We start from the raw sequence: 26,568 nt of genomic DNA on the forward strand, positions 1-26,568 counted from the left end.
AACATTACATTTTTACATGAAACAATCATTAAACACGAGTCATCTAAATGTGCCTCTATAATAATAGTTTCTCCATATGTAAACAAAAATAAAACGGAATCTCCTATAAGCAACTTGGCCAAAACAACATTTTACTTTCCTTTTTAACAACATTACAGATAAATAATCTTAGGCCTACCATTGTTCATCGTCGAAAGTGTCCCAAAAAGGAACAAAAGTACGACAAAATATATTTTAAAGGCTCACATGAATGATGAATTGCCCGAAAATAATAAGAATATCTATCCTAAATCAATTCTGTGTCGAATTCGCAGGTGAGCCACACAGTGCGACAAAAGTGAACCTGGGCTTTCTTACCAGGTGAACTCCTGTCTTTCCTCATGGAACGTGGTCGCGGCCGGGTGCTCCTGAGTGGCGCAGTGGTCTAAGGCACTGCATCGCAGTGCAAACTGTACTTGTCTATTGCTCTACTCTACTGTAATTCTCTATTGCTCTACTCTACTGCACTTCTCTATTGCTCTACTCTACTGTACTTCTCTATTGCTCTACTCTACTGTACTTCTCTATTGCTCTACTCTACTGTAATTCACTCTACTCCCGAGTGGCGCAGTGGTCTAAGGCACTGCATCGCAGTGCTAGCTGTGCCACTAGAGATCCTGGTTCGAATCCAGGCTCTGTCGCAGCCGGCCGCGACAGGGAGACCCATGGGGCGGCGCACAATTGGCCCAGGGTAGGGGAGGGAATGGCCGGCAGGGATGTAGCTCAGTTGATAGAGCATGGCGTTTGCAACGCCAGGGTTGTGGGTTTGATTCCCACGGGGGGGCAAGTATAAAAAATGTATTCACTAACTGTAAGTAGCTCTGGATAAGAGCGTCTGCTAAATGACGTAAATGTCAAACTAGTTTGGTTGCTTGTGTTAACTGTAGCTAGGCCTACTTGTGTTAACTGTAGCTAGGCCTACTTGTGTTAACTGTAGCTAGGCCTACTTCATAAAATATGCATAATCTTAACTTTATTCGTTGGTATCCTTCATTATTATAATGACTCAAAAGCATAACAAGGGTCCTTTAATTATTGGAACAGTCAAATGTGGCATCATGCATTGTTGAACACATAAGGGCTACTGAGGCGTTCACATAATAGTATTTTATTAAAGCAGTGATTTATTCTTTACAAAAAAACATTTCAGTGTATGTGTGTTTGTGTGTGTGTTTATGTGTGTGCAATGATTTAAATGATTGGTTTCTAGTTTAAAATAAACAATCTACAATAGAAATAGAATAAGGTTCCAATACCAATATATTAAAATGTCCAACATATAGGCGATTTACAAATCAATTTGTTGAAAAATAATTTGGCACATTTTATTCTTACAAGGAATTCCATTATGATATTCAAATATAAGTATTCATTTCCAAGCCGATATGTCCAAAATGGTCAGTGCTTGGGAATGAACACATCCAGATTGACAGTATTTGTTGATTAACAAAACAGAATCACACGTGCTTTGCTAGATTTGGATGCGTTGTCATTCACTCCCCAATGGCTGAGAGAATAGAGAGAGAAAGTCATTATGGGAATGGGTGCTTGCTTTTTATACTAAGGCTATAGCTGCACTAACAGTAGGAATGCTAGTGACAATAATACAATCATTTAGACAACTAAGAATTACACCTAAATAATAAATAGTAATGTTGCAGTAAGAATTACATGTCCATGTAGTCTCATGATGCGGATATTTGTAAAATGATGTTGGGATATTTGGGGATGTTAGTTAATATATGGTTTATACTGTCAATGAACATGTGCCAGTAGCCTAGTTGGATACAGGGTGGTATGGCTGGAGGCACCAAATCCTTTAAGTGCTCAGATACATAATAGTATACTCAAAAACAACTAACACCAAATAACTGGCAATACTTTTGAATAACATTACCAGAGTCAGAGGAAGTGCTGCTAGCGTCATCCTTTCTCACTGGGAAAAGAGAATATAATCACTCTTTAGTTAGATATACAGTATTCAGTGATGATCATCGGTCCTCTATAGGCATGCATTTTCCCAATTAAAATTATATTAATTAAATGAAAAGAATCCTCATAGCAAACAATGGGGAATTTCCAATTCATTACTTCAATTAACTTCCTGATTTGACTGAATCGAAAACTACCCACCTAGTACATAGAAGATGGGACTTTACGTTTCACGTCAGTGTCATAATAATCCAACTCAGTACAGATAATTCATTTTGTCATGTTGTCCCCCACTATGTTCACAGTGTCTAATTGCTAGTTATTCTTTAGGTGTTTCCTTCCTTGAGACATTTTTTCTTGACTATGATTCACAGTCCTCTCATTTTACAAGTCTATATACCACATGATTTGTGATAAATGTGATTAAAGCAACCTTTGCGGTGAAAAGCAAACATGACAGACCTTGTTATATTGTTCCTTGTTATAGTCACCTTTGAAAACTCCATGAAGGTGTTTTTTTATAATACCAGAAATCAATGTTATCAGTCAATCATTCTTAATTGTAATTATAATCTACACTCCGTTGCATGAAAGAAATTGGAGCCTTCTCTGCTTTTAACAACTGTAAAACATAACATGACCTCCACTCTACAACTATGAGTTTTGTAAGTCTTACCAGGCATGTTCAAAACAGCCGCCACATTTCCATTGCCTGAAAGTAACAGAGACATGTGAACATGATTGATGTGTAAAAACAAGGATTAGGGGGGCTGTCATTAATTTAATCACCACAAGACATAATTAAATCACTACAATTAACAGTCATAAGATGGCCCATCGTTAGTCATATCCCACCAGATATGAAGCGCAGCTGGGTCATGCAGCAAGACAATGATCCAAAACACACAATCAAGTCTACATGAAAATTGCTAAAAAGCAACACATTGGAAGTTTTAGAATGGCCTAGTCAAAGTCCAGACCTAATCCCAATTGAGATGTTGTGGCAGGACTTGAAACGAGCAGTTCATGCTTGAAAACCCACACGTCACTGAGTTAAAGCAGTTCTGCATGGAAGAGTGGGCTAAAATTCCTCCACAGCGACGTGAGAGACTGATCAACAACTACAGGAAGCATTTGGTTGGAGTCATTGCAGCTAAAGGTGGCACAACCAGTTATTGAGTGTAAGGGGGCAATTACTTTTTCACACAGGGGAATTGGGTGTTGCATAACTTTGTTTATGAAATAAATATGTAATTGTTGTGTTATTTGTTCACTAATGTTCCCTTTATCTAATATTAGGGTTTGGTTGAAGATCTGATAACATTCAGTATCAAAATAACAAAATGTTCATAAATAAGTATTCATATCCAAGCCGAACTGATCAGAATGGTCAGTGCTTGGGAATGAACACATCCAGATTGACAGTATTTGTTGATTAACAAAACAGAATCACACGTTCTTTGCTAGATTTGGATGCGTTGTCACTCACTCCCCAATGGCTGAGAGAATAGAGAGAGAAAGTCATTATGGGAATGGGTGCTTGCTTTTTATACTAAGGCTATAGCTGCACTAACAGTAGGAATGCTAGTGACAATAATACAATCATTTAGACAACTAAGAATTACACCTAAATAATAAATAGTAATGTTGCAGTTAGAATTACATGTCCATGTAGTCTCATGATGTGGATATTTGTAAAAGGATGTTGGGATGTTTGAGGATGTTAGTTAATATATGGTTTATACTGTCAATGAACATGTGCCAGTAGCCTAGTTGGATACAGGGTGGTATGGCTGGAGGCACCAAATCCTTTAAGTGCTCAGATACATAATTGTATACTCAAAAACAACTAACACCATTTTTTTTTTACTTTCAAGAATGAGATTGGGAGGCCATGATTGTATTACATTATATATCTTTTTTAAGAATAAATTATATTACCTTCATTTGTCAGCATTGCCTCCTTCTCTAGACATTCATTGCTGCCTTGACCTGGAACAGCAGAACTAACATCAGTGCTTCCATAGTTTCCACCGCATTCACTGTCTATGTAAGTAATATAAGATCAAATAACTGGCAATACTTTTGAATAACATTACCAGAGTCAGAGGAAGTGCTGCTAGCGTCATCCTTTCTCACTGGGAAAAGAGAATATAATCACTCTTTAGTTAGATATACAGTATTCAGTGATGATCATCGGTCCTCTATAGGCATGCATTTTCCCAATTAAAATTATATTAATTAACTGAAAAGAATCCTCATAGCAAACAATGGGGAATTTCCAATTCATTACTTCAATTAACTTCCTGATTTGACTGAATCGAAAACTACCCACCTAGTACATAGAAGATGGGACTTTACGTTTCACGTCAGTGTCATAATAATCCAACTCAGTACAGATAATTCATTTTGTCATGTTGTCCCCCACTATGTTCACAGTGTCTAATTGCTAGTTATTCTTTAGGTGTTTCCTTCCTTGAGACATTTTTTCTTGACTATGATTCACAGTCCTCTCATTTTACAAGTCTATATACCACATGATTTGTGATAAATGTGATTAAAGCAACCTTTGCGGTGAAAAGCAAACATGACAGACCTTGTTATATTGTTCCTTGTTATAGTCACCTTTGAAAACTCCATGAAGGTGTTTTTTTATAATACCAGAAATCAATGTTATCAGTCAATCATTCTTAATTGTAATTATAATCTACACTCCGTTGCATGAAAGAAATTGGAGCCTTCTCTGCTTTTAACAACTGTAAAACATAACATGACCTCCACTCTACAACTATGAGTTTTGTAAGTCTTACCAGGCATGTTCAAAACAGCCGCCACATTTCCATTGCCTGAAAGTAACAGAGACATGTGAACATGATTGATGTGTAAAAACAAGGATTAGGGGGGCTGTCATTAATTTAATCACCACAAGACATAATTAAATCACTACAATTAACAGTCATAAGATGGCCCATCGTTAGTCATATCCCACCAGATATGAAGCGCAGCTGGGTCATGCAGCAAGACAATGATCCAAAACACACAATCAAGTCTACATGAAAATTGCTAAAAAGCAACACATTGGAAGTTTTAGAATGGCCTAGTCAAAGTCCAGACCTAATCCCAATTGAGATGTTGTGGCAGGACTTGAAACGAGCAGTTCATGCTTGAAAACCCACACGTCACTGAGTTAAAGCAGTTCTGCATGGAAGAGTGGGCCAAAATTCCTCCACAGCGACGTGAGAGACTGATCAACAACTACAGGAAGCATTTGGTTGGAGTCATTGCAGCTAAAGGTGGCACAACCAGTTATTGAGTGTAAGGGGGCAATTACTTTTTCACACAGGGGAATTGGGTGTTGCATAACTTTGTTTATGAAATAAATATGTAATTGTTGTGTTATTTGTTCACTAATGTTCCCTTTATCTAATATTAGGGTTTGGTTGAAGATCTGATAACATTCAGTATCAAAATAACAAAATGTTCATAAATAAGTATTCATATCCAAGCCGATCTGATCAGAATGGTCAGTGCTTGGGAATGAACACATCCAGATTGACAGTATTTGTTGATTAACAAAACAGAATCACACGTTCTTTGCTAGATTTGGATGCGTTGTCACTCACTCCCCAATGGCTGAGAGAATAGAGAGAGAAAGTCATTATGGGAATGGGTGCTTGCTTTTTATACTAAGGCTATAGCTGCACTAACAGTAGGAATGCTAGTGACAATAATACAATCATTTAGACAACTAAGAATTACACCTAAATAATAAATAGTAATGTTGCAGTTAGAATTACATGTCCATGTAGTCTCATGATGTGGATATTTGTAAAAGGATGTTGGGATGTTTGAGGATGTTAGTTAATATATGGTTTATACTGTCAATGAACATGTGCCAGTAGCCTAGTTGGATACAGGGTGGTATGGCTGGAGGCACCAAATCCTTTAAGTGCTCAGATACATAATTGTATACTCAAAAACAACTAACACCATTTTTTTTTTACTTTCAAGAATGAGATTGGGAGGCCATGATTGTATTACATTATATATATTTTTTAAGAATAAATTATATTACCTTCATTTGTCAGCATTGCCTCCTTCTCTAGACATTCATTGCTGCCTTGACCTGGAACAGCAGAACTAACATCAGTGCTTCCATAGTTTCCACCGCATTCACTGTCTATGTAAGTAATATAAGATCAAATAACTGGCAATACTTTTGAATAACATTACCAGAGTCAGAGGAAGTGCTGCTAGCGTCATCCTTTCTCACTGGGAAAAGAGAATATAATCACTCTTTAGTTAGATATACAGTATTCAGTGATGATCATCGGTCCTCTATAGGCATGCATTTTCCCAATTAAAATTATATTAATTAACTGAAAAGAATCCTCATAGCAAACAATGGGGAATTTCCAATTCATTACTTCAATTAACTTCCTGATTTGACTGAATCGAAAACTACCCACCTAGTACATAGAAGATGGGACTTTACGTTTCACGTCAGTGTCATAATAATCCAACTCAGTACACATAATTCATTTTGTCATGTTGTCCCCCACTATGTTCACAGTGTCTAATTGCTAGTTATTCTTTAGGTGTTTCCTTCCTTGAGACATTTTTTCTTGACTATGATTCACAGTCCTCTCATTTTACAAGTCTATATACCACATGATTTGTGATAAATGTGATTAAAGCAACCTTTGCGGTGAAAAGCAAACATGACAGACCTTGTTGTATTGTTCCTTGTTATAGTCACCTTTGAAAACTCCATGAAGGTGTTTTTTTATAATACCAGAAATCAATGTTATCAGTCAATCATTCTTAATTGGAATTATAATCTACACTCCGTTGCATGAAAGAAAATGGAGCCTTCTCTGCTTTTAACAACTGTAAAACATAACATGACCTCCACTCTACAACTATGAGTTTTGTAAGTCTTACCAGGCATGTTCAAAACAGCCGCCACATTTCCATTGCCTGAAAGTAACAGAGACATGTGAACATGATTGATGTGTAAAAACAAGGATTAGGGGGGCTGTCATTAATTTAATCACCACAAGACATAATTAAATCACTACAATTAACAGTCATAAGATGGCCCATCGTTAGTCATATCCCACCAGATATGAAGCTTAGCTGGGTCATGCAGCAAGACAATGATCCAAAACACACAATCAAGTCTACATGAAAATTGCTAAAAAGCAACACATTGGAAGTTTTAGAATGGCCTAGTCAAAGTCCAGACCTAATCCCAATTGAGATGTTGTGGCAGGACTTGAAACGAGCAGTTCATGCTTGAAAACCCACACGTCACTGAGTTAAAGCAGTTCTGCATGGAAGAGTGGGCCAAAATTCCTCCACAGCGACGTGAGAGACTGATCAACAACTACAGGAAGCATTTGGTTGGAGTCATTGCAGCTAAAGGTGGCACAACCAGTTATTGAGTGTAAGGGGGCAATTACTTTTTCACACAGGGGAATTGGGTGTTGCATAACTTTGTTTATGAAATAAATATGTAATTGTTGTGTTATTTGTTCACTAATGTTCCCTTTAATTTATTTAATTTAATTTTTATCTAATATTAGGGTTTGGTTGAAGATCTGATAACATTCAGTATCAAAATAACAAAATGTTCATAAATAAGTATTCATATCCAAGCCGATCTGATCAGAATGGTCAGTGCTTGGGAATGAACACATCCAGATTGACAGTATTTGTTGATTAACAAAACAGAATCACACGTTCTTTGCTAGATTTGGATGCGTTGTCACTCACTCCTCAATGGCTGAGAGAATAGAGAGAGAAAGTCATTATGGGAATGGGTGCTTGCTTTTTATACTAAGGCTATAGCTGCACTAACAGTAGGAATGCTAGTGACAATAATACAATCATTTAGACAACTAAGAATTACACCTAAATAATAAATAGTAATGTTGCAGTTAGAATTACATGTCCATGTAGTCTCATGATGTGGATATTTGTAAAAGGATGTTGGGATGTTTGAGGATGTTAGTTAATATATGGTTTATACTGTCAATGAACATGTGCCAGTAGCCTAGTTGGATACAGGGTGGTATGGCTGGAGGCACCAAATCCTTTAAGTGCTCAGATACATAATTGTATACTCAAAAACAACTAACACCATTTTTTTTTTACTTTCAAGAATGAGATTGGGAGGCCATGATTGTATTACATTATATATCTTTTTTAAGAATAAATTATATTACCTTCATTTGTCAGCATTGCCTCCTTCTCTAGACATTCATTGCTGCCTTGACCTGGAACAGCAGAACTAACATCAGTGCTTCCATAGTTTCCACCGCATTCACTGTCTATGTAAGTAATATAAGATCAAATAACTGGCAATACTTTTGAATAACATTACCAGAGTCAGAGGAAGTGCTGCTAGCGTCATCCTTTCTCACTGGGAAAAGAGAATATAATCACTCTTTAGTTAGATATACAGTATTCAGTGATGATCATCGGTCCTCTATAGGCATGCATTTTCCCAATTAAAATTATATTAATTAAATGAAAAGAATCCTCATAGCAAACAATGGGGAATTTCCAATTCATTACTTCAATTAACTTCCTGATTTGACTGAATCGAAAACTACCCACCTAGTACATAGAAGATGGGACTTTACGTTTCACGTCAGTGTCATAATAATCCAACTCAGTACAGATAATTCATTTTGTCATGTTGTCCCCCACTATGTTCACAGTGTCTAATTGCTAGTTATTCTTTAGGTGTTTCCTTCCTTGAGACATTTTTTCTTGACTATGATTCACAGTCCTCTCATTTTACAAGTCTATATACCACATGATTTGTGATAAATGTGATTAAAGCAACCTTTGCGGTGAAAAGCAAACATGACAGACCTTGTTATATTGTTCCTTGTTATAGTCACCTTTGAAAACTCCATGAAGGTGTTTTTTTATAATACCAGAAATCAATGTTATCAGTCAATCATTCTTAATTGTAATTATAATCTACACTCCGTTGCATGAAAGAAATTGGAGCCTTCTCTGCTTTTAACAACTGTAAAACATAACATGACCTCCACTCTACAACTATGAGTTTTGTAAGTCTTACCAGGCATGTTCAAAACAGCCGCCACATTTCCATTGCCTGAAAGTAACAGAGACATGTGAACATGATTGATGTGTAAAAACAAGGATTAGGGGGGCTGTCATTAATTTAATCACCACAAGACATAATTAAATCACTACAATTAACAGTCATAAGATGGCCCATCGTTAGTCATATCCCACCAGATATGAAGCGCAGCTGGGTCATGCAGCAAGACAATGATCCAAAACACACAATCAAGTCTACATGAAAATTGCTAAAAAGCAACACATTGGAAGTTTTAGAATGGCCTAGTCAAAGTCCAGACCTAATCCCAATTGAGATGTTGTGGCAGGACTTGAAACGAGCAGTTCATGCTTGAAAACCCACACGTCACTGAGTTAAAGCAGTTCTGCATGGAAGAGTGGGCCAAAATTCCTCCACAGCGACGTGAGAGACTGATCAACAACTACAGGAAGCATTTGGTTGGAGTCATTGCAGCTAAAGGTGGCACAACCAGTTATTGAGTGTAAGGGGGCAATTACTTTTTCACACAGGGGAATTGGGTGTTGCATAACTTTGTTTATGAAATAAATATGTAATTGTTGTGTTATTTGTTCACTAATGTTCCCTTTATCTAATATTAGGGTTTGGTTGAAGATCTGATAACATTCAGTATCAAAATAACAAAATGTTCATAAATAAGTATTCATATCCAAGCCGATCTGATCAGAATGGTCAGTGCTTGGGAATGAACACATCCAGATTGACAGTATTTGTTGATTAACAAAACAGAATCACACGTTCTTTGCTAGATTTGGATGCGTTGTCACTCACTCCCCAATGGCTGAGAGAATAGAGAGAGAAAGTCATTATGGGAATGGGTGCTTTCTTTTTATACTAAGGCTATAGCTGCACTAACAGTAGGAATGCTAGTGACAATAATACAATCATTTAGACAACTAAGAATTACACCTAAATAATAAATAGTAATGTTGCAGTTAGAATTACATGTCCATGTAGTCTCATGATGCGGATATTTGTAAAAGGATGTTGGGATGTTTGAGGATGTTAGTTAATATATGGTTTATACTGTCAATGAACATGTGCCAGTAGCCTAGTTGGATACAGGGTGGTATGGCTGGAGGCACCAAATCCTTTAAGTGCTCAGATACATAATTGTATACTCAAAAACAACTAACACCATTTTTTTTTTACTTTCAAGAATGAGATTGGGAGGCCATGATTGTATTACATTATATATCTTTTTTAAGAATAAATTATATTACCTTCATTTGTCAGCATTGCCTCCTTCTCTAGACATTCATTGCTGCCTTGACCTGGAACAGCAGAACTAACATCAGTGCTTCCATAGTTTCCACCGCATTCACTATCTATGTAAGTAATATAAGATCAAATAACTGGCAATACTTTTGAATAACATTATCAGAGTCAGAGGAAGTGCTGCTAGCGTCATCCTTTATCACTGGGAAAAGAGAATATAATCACTCTTTAGTTAGATATACAGTATTCAGTGATGATCATCGGTCCTCTATAGGCATGCATTTTCCCAATTAAAATTATATTTATGAACTGAAAAAAAAATCCTCATGGCAAACAATGTGGAATTTCCAATTCATTACTTCAATTAACTTCCTGATTTGACTGAATCGAAAACTACCCACCTAGTACATAGAAGATGGGACTTTACGTTTCACGTCAGTGTCATAATAATCCAACTCAGTACAGATAATTCATTTTGTCATGTTCTCCCCCACTATGTTCACAGTGTCTAATTGCTAGTTATTCTTTAGGTGTTTCCTTCCTTGAGACATTTTTTCTTGACTATGATTCACAGTCCTCTCATTTTACAAGTCTATATACCACATGATTTGTGATAAATGTGATTAAAGCAAACTTTGCGGCGAAAAGCAAACATGACAGACCTTGTTGTATTGTTCCTTGTTATAGTCACCTTTGAAAACTCCATGAAGGTGTTTTTTTATAATACCAGAAATCAATGTTATCAGTCAATCATTCTTAATTGTAATTATAATCAAAGCAACTTCGTCGGGAGAGGTTGTGTTTTTCTCTAGCAGGAGGTAAGCTTGGCTTCTCATATGGTGTTGAGTAAAGCTTAAACCATGTATTTAGATCGTAGGTAGGTAGTTTATTTACGTAGTTATTTAGGTTGTTATTGTAGGTTTCCGTAGGCAATTATTGTAGGTAAGTATTGTATTGTTTACGGCGAAGCACGAGGCTAGCTAGCTAGCGGGTAGCTACTGGTAACGTTTATTGGTAATTATCTGTTTAGTGCAACGGTGGAGAGTTGTTTCCAGTGTTAATGTGCTAGCTAGCCAACGTTTAATCTTTGCTGCGTTATGAAAGGAACTAGACACGGACATGAATTATCTGTTTAGTGTGTTAACACACTCTTGGTATGCTAGCTAGCTAGCGGGTAGCTACTGGTAACATTTATTGGTAATTATCTGTTTAGTGCAACGGTGGAGAGTTGTTTCCAGTGTTAATGTGCTAGCTAGCCAACGTTTAATTTTTGCTGCGTTATGAAAGGAACTAGACACGGACATGAATTATCTGTTTAGTGTGTTAACACACTCTTGGTAGTTTGTTGTAACCAAGTATTGGTGCTAAACTGTGTGTTATTGGATGCTTGCATGCTAGTTAGCTATGGCGTCATAGCTAGGCATTGTGGGCTGTTGTGGGTAGTTACTGTAGGTTGGCATTGTTCTTCGGTGGTGCCGGGGGTTGCACGAAGCTAGTTAGCTAGCTAGCCGTTCTTCAAACAAGGTCAACACAGTGGCCATTGCTAGCTAGCCAACATGACCAGCTAACTGTACTGTAGTAGCTAAATACAATATAGTTGTGCTACATAGCCGAATTATCTGCTTAGTGTGTTAACACACTATTGGTGGTTTGTTGTGACCAAGTGTTGGTGCTAAACTGTGTGTTATTGGATGCTAGCATGCTAATTAGCTATGGTGTCATAGTTAGCTAGCTGAATAAAGTGGGTTGAGTCTATTCCTTTAAACATTGAACCGCTGTGGTTCACAACAATTCTGATTTCTAAAGGTGGAAGTTGGTAGAGTTTTTGTTCGGGTGGTTCAGTGAAACAATTATAGTTTCTGAGGTAGAAGTTTTTGGTGAGGGAGGCCCTGCTCTCTACTCTCCCAGATGTTTAGTTCATTTCATTCCGATCTCCTCTGCATTATTGTAGCCATTTGCTACAGCCTGTCAACTATGCCTCTGCCTATCCCTGTTCTCTCCTCTCTGCACAGGCTACACAAACGCCCCTCACCGCGTGGCTGCTGCCTCTCTAACCTGGTGGTCCCTGCACGCACCCCACACCTGGAGTTCCAGGTCTCAGGCAGCCTCTGGAACTGCCGTTCTGCTGCCAACAAAGCTGACTTCATCCCAGCCTATGCTAATCTCCAGTCCCTCGACTTCCTGGCGCTGACGGAAACATGGATTACCACTGAAAACACTGCTACTCCTACTGCTCTCTCCTCGTCTGACCATGTGTTCTCGCATACCCCGAGAGCATCTGGTCAGAGGGGTGGTGGCACAGGAATCCTCATCTCTCCCAAGTGGACATTCTCAATTTTTCCCCTAACCCATCTGTCTATCTCCTCATTTGAATTCCATGCTGTCACAGTCACTAGCCCATTTAAGCTTAATATCCTTGTCATCTATCGCCCTCCAGGTTCCCTTGGAGAGTTCATCAATGAGCTTGACGCCTTGATAAGTTCCTTTCCTGAGGATGGCTCACCCCTCACTGTTTTGGGGGATTTCAACCTCCCTATGTCCACATTTGACTCATTTCTCTCTGCCTCCTTCTTTCCACTCCTCTCCTCTTTTGACCTCACCCTCTCACCGTCCCCCCCTACTCACAAGGCAGGCAATACGCTTGACCTCATCTTTACTAGATGCTGCTCTTCTACTAATCTCACTGCAACTCCCCTCCATGTCTCCGACCACTACTTTGTTTCCTTTTCTCTCTCGCTCTCCTCCCACACTACTCACTCTGCCCCTACACAGATGGTAATGCGCCGCCGCAACCTTCGCTCTCTCTCTCCCACTACTCTCTCCTCTTCCATCCTATCATCTCTTCCCTCTGCTCAATCCTTCTCCCTCCAATCTCCTGATTCTGCCTCCTCAACCCTCCTCTCCTCCCTTTCTGCATCCTTTGACTCTCTGTGTCCCCTATCCTCCCGGCCGACTCGGTCCTCCCCTCCAGCTCCGTGGCTTGATGACTCATTGCGAGCTCACAGAACAGAGCTCCGGGCAGCGGAGCGGAAATGGAAGAAAACTAAACTCCCTGCCGACCTGGCATCTTTTCACTCCCTCCTCTCTACATTTTCTTCATCTGTTTCTGCTGCTAAGGCCACTTTCTACCACTCTAAATTCCAAGCATCTGCCTCTAACCCTAGGAAGCTATTTGCCACATTTTCCTCACTGCTGAATCTCGCTCTCCTCCCACACTACTCACTCTGCCCCTACACAGATGGTAATGCGCCGCCGCAACCTTCGCTCTCTCTCTCCCACTACTCTCTCCTCTTCCATCCTATCATCTCTTCCCTCTGCTCAATCCTTCTCCCTCCAATCTCCTGATTCTGCCTCCTCAACCCTCCTCTCCTCCCTTTCTGCATCCTTTGACTCTCTGTGTCCCCTATCCTCCCGGCCGACTCGGTCCTCCCCTCCAGCTCCGTGGCTTGATGACTCATTGCGAGCTCACAGAACAGAGCTCCGGGCAGCGGAGCGGAAATGGAAGAAAACTAAACTCCCTGCCGACCTGGCATCTTTTCACTCCCTCCTCTCTACATTTTCTTCATCTGTTTCTGCTGCTAAGGCCACTTTCTACCACTCTAAATTCCAAGCATCTGCCTCTAACCCTAGGAAGCTATTTGCCACATTTTCCTCACTGCTGAATCCCCCCCCCCCCCCCCCCCCCCTCCTCTCTCTCTGTGGATGACTTCGTCAACCACTTTGAAAAGAAGGTTGACGACATCCGATCCTCGTTTGTTAAGTCTAATGACACTGCTGGTCCTACTCACACTGCCCTACCCTATGCTTTGACTTCTTTCTCCCCTCTCTCTCCAGATAAAATCCTGCGACTTGTGACTGCAGGCCGCCCAACAACCTGCCCGCTTGACCCCATCCCCTCCTCTCTTCTCCAGACCATCTCCGGTGACCTTCTCCCCTACCTCACCTCGCTGATCAACTCATCCTTGACCGCTGGCCATGTCCCTTCCGTCTTCAAGAGAGCGAGAGTTGCTCCCCTTCTCAAAAAACCAACACTCGATCCCACTGATGTCAACAACTACAGACCAGTATCCCTTCTTTCTTTTCTTTCCAAAACTATTGAGTGTGCCGTCTTTAGCCAACTCTCTTGCTATCTCTCTCAGAATGACCTTCTTGATCCAAACCAGTCAGGTTTCAGGACTGGTCATTCAACTGAGACTGCTCTTCTCTGTGTCACGGAGGCTCTCCGCACTGCTAAAGCTAACTCTCTCTCCTCTGCTCTTGTCCTTCTAGACCTGTCTGCTGCCTTTGATACTGTGAACCATCAGATCCTCCTCTCCACCCTCTCCGAGCTGGGCATCTCCGGCGCGGCTCACTCCTGGATTGCGTCCTACCTGACCGGTCGCTCCTACCAAGTGGCGTGGCGAGAAGCTGTCTCCGCACCACGTGCTCTCACCACTGGTGTCCCCCAGGGCTCAGTTCTAGGCCCTCTCCTTTTCTCCCTATACACCAAGTCACTTGGCTCTGTCATATCCTCACATGGCCTCTCCTATCATTGCTACGCTGACGATACACAACTAATCTTCTCCTTTCCCCCTTCTGATAACCAGGTGGCGAATCGCATCTCTGCATGTCTGGCAGACATATCAGTATGGATGACGGATCACCACCTCAAGCTGAACCCTGGCAAGACGGAGCTGCTCTTCCTCCCGGGGAAGGACTGCCCGTTCCATGATCTCGCCATCACGGTTGACAACTCCGCTGTGTCCTCCTCCCAGAGTGCGAAGAGCCTAGGCGTGACCCTGGACAACACCCTGTCGTTCTCCGCCAACATCAAGGCGGTGACCCGCTCCTGCAGGTTCATGCTCTACAACATTCGGAGAGTACGACCCTGCCTTACACAGGAAGCGGCACAGGTCCTAATCCAGGCACTTGTCATCTCCCGTCTGGACTACTGCAACTCGCTGTTGGCTGGCCTCCCTGCCTGTGCCATTAAACCCCTACAACTCATCCAGAATGCCGCAGCCCGTCTGGTGTTCAACCTTCCCAAGTTCTCTCACGTCACCCCCCTCCTCCGCACACTCCACTGGCTTCCAGTTGAAGCTCGCATCCGCTACAAGACCATGGTGCTTGCCTATGGAGCAGTAAGGGGAACGGCACCTCTGTACCTTCGGGCTCTGATCAGTCCCTACACCCAAACGAGGGCATTGCGTTCATCCACCTCTGGCCTGCTGGCTCCCCTTCCTCTGCGGAAGCATAGCTCCCGCTCAGCCCAGTCAAAACTGTTCGCTGCTCTGGCACCCCAATGGTGGAACAAGCTCCCTCACGACGCCAGGACAGCGGAGTCACTCACCACCTTCCGGAGACATTTGAAACCCCACCTCTTTAAGGATTACCTGGGATAGGATAAAGTAATCCTTCTACCCCCCCCCCCCCCCCCCCCCCCCCAAAAAAAAAATGGTAAAGTGGTTATCCCACTGGCTATAGGGTGAACGCACCAATTGGTGAGTCGTTCTGGATAAGAGCGTCTGCTAAATGACGTAAATGTGCCCTTGAGCAAGGCACTTAACCCTAATTGCTCCTGTAAGTCGCTCTGGATAAGAGCGTCTGCTAAATGACTAAAATGTAAATGTAAATGTATAATCTACACTCCGTTGCATGAAAGAAATTGGAGCCTTCTCTGCTTTTAACAACTGTAAAACATAACATGACCTCCAATCTACAACTATGAGTTTTGGAAGTCTTACCAGGCATGTTCAAAACAGCCGCCACATTTCCATTGCCTGAAAGTAACAGACTCATGTGAACATGATTGATGTGTAAAAACAAGGATTAGGGGGGCTGTCATTAATTTAATCACCACAAGACATAATTAAATCACTACAATTAACAGTCATAAGATGGCCCATCGTTAGTCATATCCCACCAGATATGAAGTGCAGCTGGGTCATGCAGCAAGACAATGATCCAAAACACACAATCAAGTCTACATGAAAATTGCTAAAAAGCAACAAATTGGAAGTTTTGGAATGGCCTAGTCAAAGTCCAGACCTAATCCCAATTGAGATGTTGTGGCAGGACTTGAAACGAGCAGTTCATGCTTGAAAACCCACACGTCACTGAGTTAAAGCAGTTCTGCATGGAAGAGTGGGCCAAAAATCCTCCACAGCGACGTGAGAGACTGATCAACAACTACAGGAAGCATTTGGTTGGAGTCATTGCAGCTAAAGGTGGCACAACCAGTTATTGAGTGTAAGGGGGCAATTACTTTTTCACACAGGGGAATTGGGTGTTGCATAACTTTGTTTATGAAATAAATATGTAATTGTTGTGTTATTTGTTCACTAATGTTCCCTTTATCTAATATTAGGGTTTGGTTGAAGATCTGATAACATTCAGTATCAAAATAACAAAATGTTCATAAATAAGTATTCATATCCAAGCCGATCTGATCAGAATGGTCAGTGCTTGGGAATGAACACATCCAGATTGACAGTATTTGTTGATTAACAAAACAGAATCACACGTTCTTTGCTAGATTTGGATGTGTTGTCACTCACTACCAAATGGCTGAGAGAATAGAGAGAGAAAGTCATTATGGGAATGGGTGCTTGCTTTTTATACTAAGGCTATAGCTGCACTAACAGTAGGAATGCTAGTGAAAATAATACAATCATTTAGACTACTAAGAATTACACCTAAATAATAAATAGTAATGTTGCAGTTAGAATTACATGTCCATGTAGTCTCATGATGCGGATATTTGTAAAAGGATGTTGGGATGTTTGGGGATGTTAGTTAATATATGGTTTATACTGTCAATGAACATGTGCCAGTAGCCTAGTTGGATACAGGGTGGTATGGCTGGAGGCACCAAATCCTTTAAGTGCTCAGATACATAATTGTATACTCAAAAACAACTAACACCATTTTTTTTTACTTTCAAGAATGAGATTGGGATGCCATGATTGTATTACATTATATATATTTTTTAAGAATAAATTATATTACCTTCATTTGTCAGCATTGCCTCCTTCTCTAGACATTCATTGCTGCCTTGACCTGGAACAGCAGAACTAACATCAGTGCTTCCATAGTTTCCACCGCATTCACTGTCTATGTAAGTAATATAAGATCAAATAACTGGCAATACTTTTGAATAACATTACCAGAGTCAGAGGAAGTGCTGCTAGCGTCATCCTTTCTCACTGGGAAAAGAGAATATAATCACTCTTTAGTTAGATATACAGTATTCAGTGATGATCATCGGTCCTCTATAGGCATGCATTTTCCCAATTAAAATTATATTAATTAACTGAAAAGAATCCTCATAGCAAACAATGGGGAATTTCCAATTTATTACTTCAATTAACTTCCTGATTTGACTGAATCGAAAACTACCCACCTAGTACATAGAAGATGGGACTTTACGTTTCACGTCAGTGTCATAATAATCCAACTCAGTACAGATAATTCATTTTGTCATGTTGTCCCCCACTATGTTCACAGTGTCTAATTGCTAGTTATTCTTTAGGTGTTTCCTTCCTTGAGACATTTTTTCTTGACTATGATTCACAGTCCTCTCATTTTACAAGTCTATATACCACATGATTTGTGATAAATGTGATTAAAGCAACCTTTGCGGTGAAAAGCAAACATGACAGACCTTGTTGTATTGTTCCTTGTTATAGTCACCTTTGAAAACTCCATGAAGGTGTTTTTTTATAATACCAGAAATCAATGTTATCAGTCAATCATTCTTAATTTTAATTATAATCTACACTCCGTTGCATGAAAGAAATTGGAGCCTTCTCTGCTTTTAACAACTGTAAAACATAACATGACCTCCAATCTACAACTATGAGTTTTGTAAGTCTTACCAGGCATGTTGAAAACAGCCGCCACATTTCCATTGCCTGAAAGTAACAGAGACATGTGAACATGATTGATGTGTAAAAACAAGGATTAGGTGGGCTGTCATTAATTTAATCACCACAAGACATAATTAAATCACTACAATTAACAGTCATAAGATGGCCCATCGTTAGTCATATCCCACCAGATCTGAAGTGCAGCTGGGTCATGCAGCAAGACAATGATCCAAAACACACAATCAAGTCTACATGAAAATAGCTAAAAAGCAACAAATTGGAAGTTTTGGAATGGCCTAGTCAAAGTCCAGACCTAATTTTATTTTTATTTTATTTCACCTTTATTTAACCAGGTAAGCCAGTTGAGAACAAGTTCTCATTTACAACTGCGACCTGGCCAAGATAAAGCAAAGCAGTGCGATAAAAACAACAACACAGAGTTACATATGGGGTAAAAAACATAAAGTCAAAAATACAACAGAAAATATATATACAGTGTGTGCAAATGTAGCAAGTTATGGAGGTAAGGCAATAAATAGGCTATAGTGCAAAATAATTACAATAGTATTAACACTGGAATGATAGATGTGCAAGAGATTATGTGCAAATAGAGATACTGGGGTGCAAAAGAGCAAAATAAATAACAATATAGGGATGAGGTAGTTGGGTGGGCTAATTTCAGATGGGCTGTGTACAGGTGCAGTGATCGGTAATCCCAATTGAGATGTTGTGGCAGGACTTGAAACGAGCAGTTCATGCTTGAAAACCCACACGTCACTGAGTTAAAGCAGTTCTGCATGGAAGAGTGGGCCAAAATTCCTCCACAGCGACGTGAGAGACTGATCAACAACTACAGGAAGCATTTGGTTGGAGTCATTGCAGCTAAAGGTGGCACAACCAGTTATTGAGTGTAAGGGGGCAATTACTTTTTCACACAGGGGAATTGGGTGTTGCATAACTTTGTTTATGAAATAAATATGTAATTGTTGTGTTATTTGTTCACTAATGTTCCCTTTATCTAATATTAGGGTTTGGTTGAAGATCTGATAACATTCAGTATCAAAAGATCAAAATGTTCATAAATAAGTATTCATATCCAAGCCGATCTGATCAGAATGGTCAGTGCTTGGGAATGAACACATCCAGATTGACAGTATTTGTTGATTAACAAAACAGAATCACACGTTCTTTGCTAGATTTGGATGCGTTGTCACTCACTCCCCAATGGCTGAGAGAATAGAGAGAGAAAGTCATTATGGGAATGGGTGCTTGCTTTTTATACTAAGGCTATAGCTGCACTAACAGTAGGAATGCTAGTGACAATAATACAATCATTTAGACAACTAAGAATTACACCTAAATAATAAATAGTAATGTTGCAGTTAGAATTACATGTCCATGTAGTCTCATGATGCGGATATTTGTAAAAGGATGTTGGGATGTTTGAGGATGTTAGTTAATATATGGTTTATACTGTCAATGAACATGTGCCAGTAGCCTAGTTGGATACAGGGTGGTATGGCTGGAGGCACCAAATCCTTTAAGTGCTCAGATACATAATTGTATACTCAAAAACAACTAACACCATTTTTTTTGTACTTTCAAGAATGAGATTGGGAGGCCATGATTGTATTACATTATATATCTTTTTTAAGAATAAATTATATTACCTTCATTTGTCAGCATTGCCTCCTTCTCTAGACATTCATTGCTGCCTTGACCTGGAACAGCAGAACTAACATCAGTGCTTCCATAGTTTCCACCGCATTCACTGTCTATGTAAGTAATATAAGATCAAATAACTGGCAATACTTTTGAATAACATTACCAGAGTCAGAGGAAGTGCTGCTAGCGTCATCCTTTCTCACTGGGAAAAGAGAATATAATCACTCTTTAGTTAGATATACAGTATTCAGTGATGATCATCGGTCCTCTATAGGCATGCATTTTCCCAATTAAAATTATATTAATTAAATGAAAAGAATCCTCATAGCAAACAATGGGGAATTTCCAATTCATTACTTCAATTAACTTCCTGATTTGACTGAATCGAAAACTACCCACCTAGTACATAGAAGATGGGACTTTACGTTTCACGTCAGTGTCATAATAATCCAACTCAGTACAGATAATTCATTTTGTCATGTTGTCCCCCACTATGTTCACAGTGTCTAATTGCTAGTTATTCTTTAGGTGTTTCCTTCCTTGAGACATTTTTTCTTGACTATGATTCACAGTCCTCTCATTTTACAAGTCTATATACCACATGATTTGTGATAAATGTGATTAAAGCAAACTTTGCGGTTAAAAGCAAACATGACAGACCTTGTTGTATTGTTCCTTGTTATAGTCACCTTTGAAAACTCCATGAAGGTGTTTTTTTATAATACCAGAAATCAATGTTATCAGTCAATCATTCTTAATTGTAATTATAATCTGTCTATTGCTGTGCTACTGCTATACATGTAATTGTTCTAGGAAGGAAAAAAACCATAACATTGCATCAACAGTACCATTTAGAGGTGACCAGCCCCTAAAACATTGGAGCAAGATGTTAACGCCAAATATGACAGGTTTTTATTAAATGAGTATCTGAAACAGTGGAAGAAACAGTGGAAACACAGGGGTAGGAAACATAAATATACAATACTTCATTTTGTTTGATCTCCTGACTTGAGATTAACTAAGGTCATGCCCTGATGTCAAAAAAGGTTGTGACATTACCATAATCGCTTTAGTTTATCTCACAGAACAATACCAATAAGAAAAATAACATACTGTATGAAATTCATTCACAATGTGAGAAACGTACATATTTTGCATCTTTTCCAAAGAAGGAGTGAGGCAACCAAGATCAACAGGAGGGCCACCACAACAACAGCACCAATGATAACACCTGTTTTTTGGTAACAATCACAGCATTTTCCATCTGCATGGAAGACAAGATGAGGACATATTCAGCATTAACAATAACATCTTGTACATTGAGCTTGAAAAACAGTTGTCACATTTTAATAATCTGCATTCATGACCTGTTAACAGTCTCAGAAACGTCTGATTTTACCACAATTGATAACCATGCTAATAGCTGTTTAAAAAAAATATATAGGCAGTACCGGTATATTAAATATAAGGACTACTTTACCCCATTCTTCCACAATGGGCTCCTTCAATGCTCTGTGGTGGACATAGCATTCATAAACGTCTGTGTCTGCTTCTGGGATCTGCACACTCATCCTGATCTGGTAGGTGTCGTCATGATTGGGTAGGACTCCTGTAGACAGCACTCCATCATGTTTGGTCAATTGGACCCCATTCTTCTTAATATGCATAACCACATCTTTGGGATAGAACCCTGTGGCCATGCAGGTCAGGTGGACATGTTCTGCGGTTTTTGCCTTTTTAGCAAATGCATATACCATTGGAGGGGCTAAAGAGTGAATAAACAGAGAACATTAGTGTTTCATTTCTGATCTCACAGGTACAAATATGCCTTTTCTGTAATCCACATTTACACTATTTGAAGCTTAGATGACCATTCAAATGTCAGTCCTTATTAGCCTCTTTCATTCAGTGAGGGAAAAAAGTATTTGATCCCCTGCTGATTTTGTACGTTTGGCCACTGACAAAGAAATGAACAGTCTATAATTTTAATGGTAGGTTTATTTGAACAGTGAGAGACAGAATAGCAACAAAAAAATCCAGAAAAACGCATGTCAAAAATGTTATAAATTGATTTGCATTTGAATGAGGGAAATAAGTATTTGACCCCCTCTCAATCAGAAAGATTTCTGGCTCCCAGGTGTCTTTTATACAGGTAACGAGCTGAGATTAGGAGCACACTCTTAAAGGGAGTGCTCCTAATCTCAGCTTGTTACCTGTATAAAAGACACCTGTCCACAGAAGCAATCAATCAATCAGATTCCAAACTCTCCACCATGGCCAAGACCAAAGAGCTCTCCAAGGATGTCAGGAAGATTGCAGACCTACACAAGGCTGGAATGGGCTACAAGACCATTGCCAAGCAGCTTGGTGAGAAGGTCACAACAGTTGGTGCGATTATTCGCAAATGGAAGAAACACAAAAGAACTGTCAATCTCCTCCGGCCTGGCGCTCCATGCAAGATCTCACCTCGTGGAGTTGCAATGATCATGAGAACGGTGAGGAATCAGCCCAGAACTACACGGGAGGATCTTGTCAATGATCTCAAGGCAGCTGGGACCATAGTCAACAAGAAAACAATTTGTAACACACTACGCCGTGAAGGACTGAAATCCTGCAGCGCCTGCAAGGTCCCCCTGCTCAAGAAAGCACATATACAGGGCCGTCTGAAGTTTGCCAATGAACATCTGAATGATTCAGAGGAGAACTGGGTGAAAGTGTTGTGGTCAGATGAGACCAAAATCGAGCTCTTTGGCATCAACTCAACTCGCCGTGTTTGGAGGAGGAGGAATGCTGCCTATGACCCCAAGAACACCATCCACACCGTCAAACTTGGAGGTGGAAACATTATGCTTTGGGGGTGTTTTTCTGCTAAGGGGACAGGACAACTTCACCGCATCAAAGGGACGATGGACGGGGCCATGTACCATCAAATCGTGGGTGAGAACCTCCTTCCCTCAGCCAGGGCATTGAAAATGGGTCGTGGATGGGTATTCCAGCATGACAATGACACAAAACACACGGCCAAGGCAACAAAGGAGTGGCTCAAGAAGAAGCACATTAAGGTCCTGGAGTGGCCTAGCCAGTCTCCAGACCTTAATACCATAGAAAATATGTGGAGGGAGCTGAAGGTTCGAGTTGCCAAACATCAGGCTCAGAACCTTAATGACTTGGAGAAGATCTGCAAAGAGGAGTGGGACAAAATCCCTCCTGAGATGTGTGCAAACCTGGTGGCCAACTACAAGAAACGTCTGACCTCTGTGATTGCCAACAAGGGTTTTGCCACCAAGTACTAAGTCATGTTTTGCAGAGGGGTCAAATACTTATTTCCCTCATTAAAATGCAAAACAATTTCTAACATTTTTGACATGCGTTTTTCTGGATTATTTTGTTGTTATTCTGTCTCTCACTGTTCAAATAAACCTACCATTAAAATTATAGACTGATCAAGTCTTTGTCAGTGGGCAAACGTACAAAATCAGCAGGGGATCAAATACTTTTTTCCCTCACTGTAAGTACTCACAATCATCCCTACTGAATTCTTTCTCCTCATATTCCATGAATTTAGACAGCCAGTCCACACACTCCTTCTCCAGGTAGCCTTTGGTGTACTGGTTGAGGATCTGCACCCCGTCCCACTTCCTCTTAGTCGGCAGAGCTTGATCAACTGGGGCCACCCACTGCATAGAGGCATCATCAAAGGCCAGGAAGTCGTCACCATCGTAGCTGTATTGGTCAGTGCCCTTTATGAATTTCAATGTGCCGTCATTCTGTCGGTCAATCTCACAGCCATGCTTCCATTGAAGGATATGGACATCTGAGAGGGAAAACAAGTAGAATAGGAGAGGGAATGGCTCACCTATGGTATAGTCAAGTCTCCCCCCCCCCCCTTTTTTTTTGCATTGTACTTAGAAAATAGTGAATTATCTTGGAGTTTTAGTCAAATATCTACATTAGGCTATGTAGAGTGATACAAATGCATAAACGGTCGCTCACCAGTGTTGTTGTGCTTCATGCGGTCCATCAGGATGTTGACGTTAACTTTGAACCACTGCTCCTTGCTCTTGCGTGACTGAGTGCCTTTTTCCCAGTAGTCTGCTGGCAGCTTCTCCCTCATCCAGTCCTGTTTGGGAATCTTCTTCTTTGCCACACTGTCATAGTAGTCAATCTGATTGTCATTCATCAGACCCATGGCAGTGAACTCATGGATACCAGGCAATTCTACTGGCTTTGACAGGGCAGTGTAGATGTAATTTAGCGACCATTTCTCTATTGGTCACAAAGAGTGAAACATGAGTTAGTCATGACTTCTGAGTAGAGATACAGTCAGGTCCATAAGTATTTGGACAGTGACACAATTTGCATTATTTTGGCTCTGTACGCCACCACAATGTATTTGAAAGGAAACAATCAAGATGTGCTTTATACATAGCCCCCCAATTTTAGGGGCTCAAAAGTAATGGATAAACTAACATAATCATAAATTAAATTGTTAGTTTTAATACTTGGTTGCAAATCCTTTGCAGTCAATGACTGCCTAAAGTCTGGAACTCATAGACATCACCAGATATTGGGTTTCTTCCCTGGTGATGCTCTGCTAGGCCTTTACTGCAGCTGTCTTCAGTTCCTGCTTGTTCTTGGGGCATTTTGCCTTCATCAAGTGAAATGCATGATCAATTGGATTCAGGTCAGGTGATTGACTTGGCCATTGCAGAACATTCCACTTCTTTGCCTTAAAAAGGTATTGGGTTACTTTCGCAGTATGCTTCGGGTCATTGTCCATCTGCACTGTGAAGCGCCGTCCAATGAGTTTTGAAGCATTTGGCTGAATCAGAGCAGATAATATAGCCTTAAACACTTCAGAATTTATCCTGCTGCTTTTGTCAGCAGTCACATCATCAATAAATACAAGGGAACCAGTTCCATTGGCAGCCATACATGCCCACACCATAACACTACCAACACCATGCTACCACAGAGGTGGTATGCTTTGGATCATGAGCAGTTCCTGCCCTTCTCCATACTCTTCTCTTCCCATCATTCTGGTACCAGTTCATCTATGTATCATCTGTCCATAGGATGTTGTTCCAGAACTGTACAGGTTTTTTTAGATGTTTTTTGGCAAACTCTAATCTGGTCTTCCTGTTTTTGAGGTTTACCAATGGTTTACGTCGCTGTATTTACTCTGGTGAAGTCATCTCTTGATTGTTGACTTTGACACAGATACGCCTACCTACCGGAGGGTGTTCTTGATCTGGCCAACTGTTGTGAAGGGGTTTTTCTTCACCAGGGAAATAATTATTGTCATCCACCACAGTTGCTTTCCGTGATCTTCCGGGCCTTTTGGTGTTCCTGAGCTCACCAGTGCGTTCTTTCTTTTTAAGAATGCACCAAATAGTTGATTTTGCCACACCTAATGTTTTTGCTATCTCTCTGATGGGTTTGGTTAGATTTTTCAGCCTAATGAGGGCTTGCTTCACTGGCAGTAGCAGCTCTTTGAACTTCATATTGAGGGTTAACAGCAACATATTCCAAATGCAAATGCCACACTTGAAATCAACTCTAGACCTTTAATCTGCTTACTTGTAAATGAACTAATGAGGGAATAACACACACCTGGCCATGGAACAGCTAAGCAGCCAATTGTCCAATTACTTTTGATCCCTTAAAAAGTGGGGGGGGGGCCACATATAAAAAGTGCTGTAATTCCTACACCGTTTACCCGATTTGGATGTAAATACCCTCAAATTAAAGCTGTAAGTCTGCACTTTCAGCTCATTTTCATTATTTTATTTAAACTCCAATATGCTGTGGTAGACAGCAAAAATAATAATAACTTGGTCAATGTCCAAATATTTATGGAACTGACTGTAAATACTTCTTCAAAGCCCAAAATAATTGATGACGATTGTTTTAAGAAATATCAAATTAATTGGAATTCTAAATGAAGGGATGATGGTGATTAAATATATCTTAATCAATCTGTACATTTTTTTCATATTATTTGTATTTAATAATCATTCCATTTTTGTTCACCACTTAGCTTACAATGGTTATTGAAAGAGAACAACCTAAAAAAAAATATGATCCTGGATTAATGAAATTGAACACTAGTCTAGTCTACGCCATAGCATTTCCAACCAATCAAACTGTCCTTTGCTGTTGCCAGGTGAGATAGTTTTCACAGGTGTACAGTCAGGAACAGTCAATGGAACTTGGCAGCAACAAGCAAAACATAAACATTGTAGCCTAATTATCAATACAGTTTTAAGAACTAAATAAAATGTTGGGACGTTGTAGTTATTAAGTAACTAATTATTATTTTTGACAGTTCACAAGCATTTTCGTGTCAACAGAACAATAAATAACCTAACAAAACAACATTTTCACATGATACAATAATTGAACATCAATCGTCAAAATGTGCCTCTATAATAATCATTTCTCCATGTGTTTTTTTTTTTTTACGTAGGCCTATTGCAACTTACCCAAAAAACATATTACTTTCACTTTTAGCAACATTACAGACAAATAAATATTCTTACCACTGTCCACCGTTGAAGGTTTTGCAAAAAGGAACAAAAGTACGACAAAATACATTTTGAACGCACACATGAATGATGAATGGCCCGAAAATAATAATAATAATATGCCTCTCCGAAATAAAGTCTGGTCCCAGGTGAGCCGCACAGTGTAACAACAGTGAACCTTGGCTTTCACAACCAGGTG

The 26,568-nt window shown here is 40.0% G+C and overlaps 1 protein-coding gene across 1 annotated transcript; it reads right to left on the reverse strand.

Annotated features, from left to right (window-relative positions):
• Positions 1 to 1,126: 1,126 nt before the first annotated feature.
• Positions 1,127 to 26,568, reverse strand: LOC311125292 (patr class I histocompatibility antigen, alpha chain G-like). The gene is made up of 22 exons (XM_084158390.1): positions 26,385 to 26,568; positions 23,836 to 24,108; positions 23,363 to 23,656; positions 21,323 to 21,607; positions 20,990 to 21,106; positions 20,006 to 20,044; positions 19,848 to 19,898; positions 18,187 to 18,222; positions 17,460 to 17,514; positions 17,318 to 17,418; positions 9,071 to 9,106; positions 8,360 to 8,398; positions 8,202 to 8,252; positions 6,916 to 6,951; positions 6,205 to 6,243; positions 6,047 to 6,097; positions 4,782 to 4,817; positions 4,071 to 4,109; positions 3,913 to 3,963; positions 2,648 to 2,683; positions 1,937 to 1,975; positions 1,127 to 1,546 (listed from the first exon to the last, which is right to left on the reverse strand). Exons 1-22 carry the CDS (start codon positions 26,452 to 26,454, stop codon positions 1,533 to 1,535), a joined length of 1,788 nt encoding a protein of 595 aa, XP_084014516.1. The 5' UTR covers positions 26,455 to 26,568; the 3' UTR covers positions 1,127 to 1,532.

This window comes from Coregonus lavaretus (assembly GCF_964263955.1).
Source record: "Coregonus lavaretus genome assembly, chromosome: 3".
Lineage (NCBI taxonomy): Eukaryota > Metazoa > Chordata > Actinopteri > Salmoniformes > Salmonidae > Coregonus > Coregonus lavaretus.

Excerpts from the sequence above, each read along its gene's own strand:
- LOC311125292 (XM_084158390.1), bottom strand. The coding sequence starts at position 26,454 with ATGTGTGCGTTCAAAATGTATTTTGTCGTACTTTTGTTCCTTTTTGCA. Across the intron at positions 9,107-17,317 it reads GGCAATGCTGACAAATGAAG|GCAATGGAAATGTGGCGGCT; the intron begins GTAATATAATTT and ends TGTTACTTTCAG. Across the intron at positions 3,964-4,070 it reads CAGCACTTCCTCTGACTCTG|GTCAAGGCAGCAATGAATGT; the intron begins GTAATGTTATTC and ends CTGCTGTTCCAG.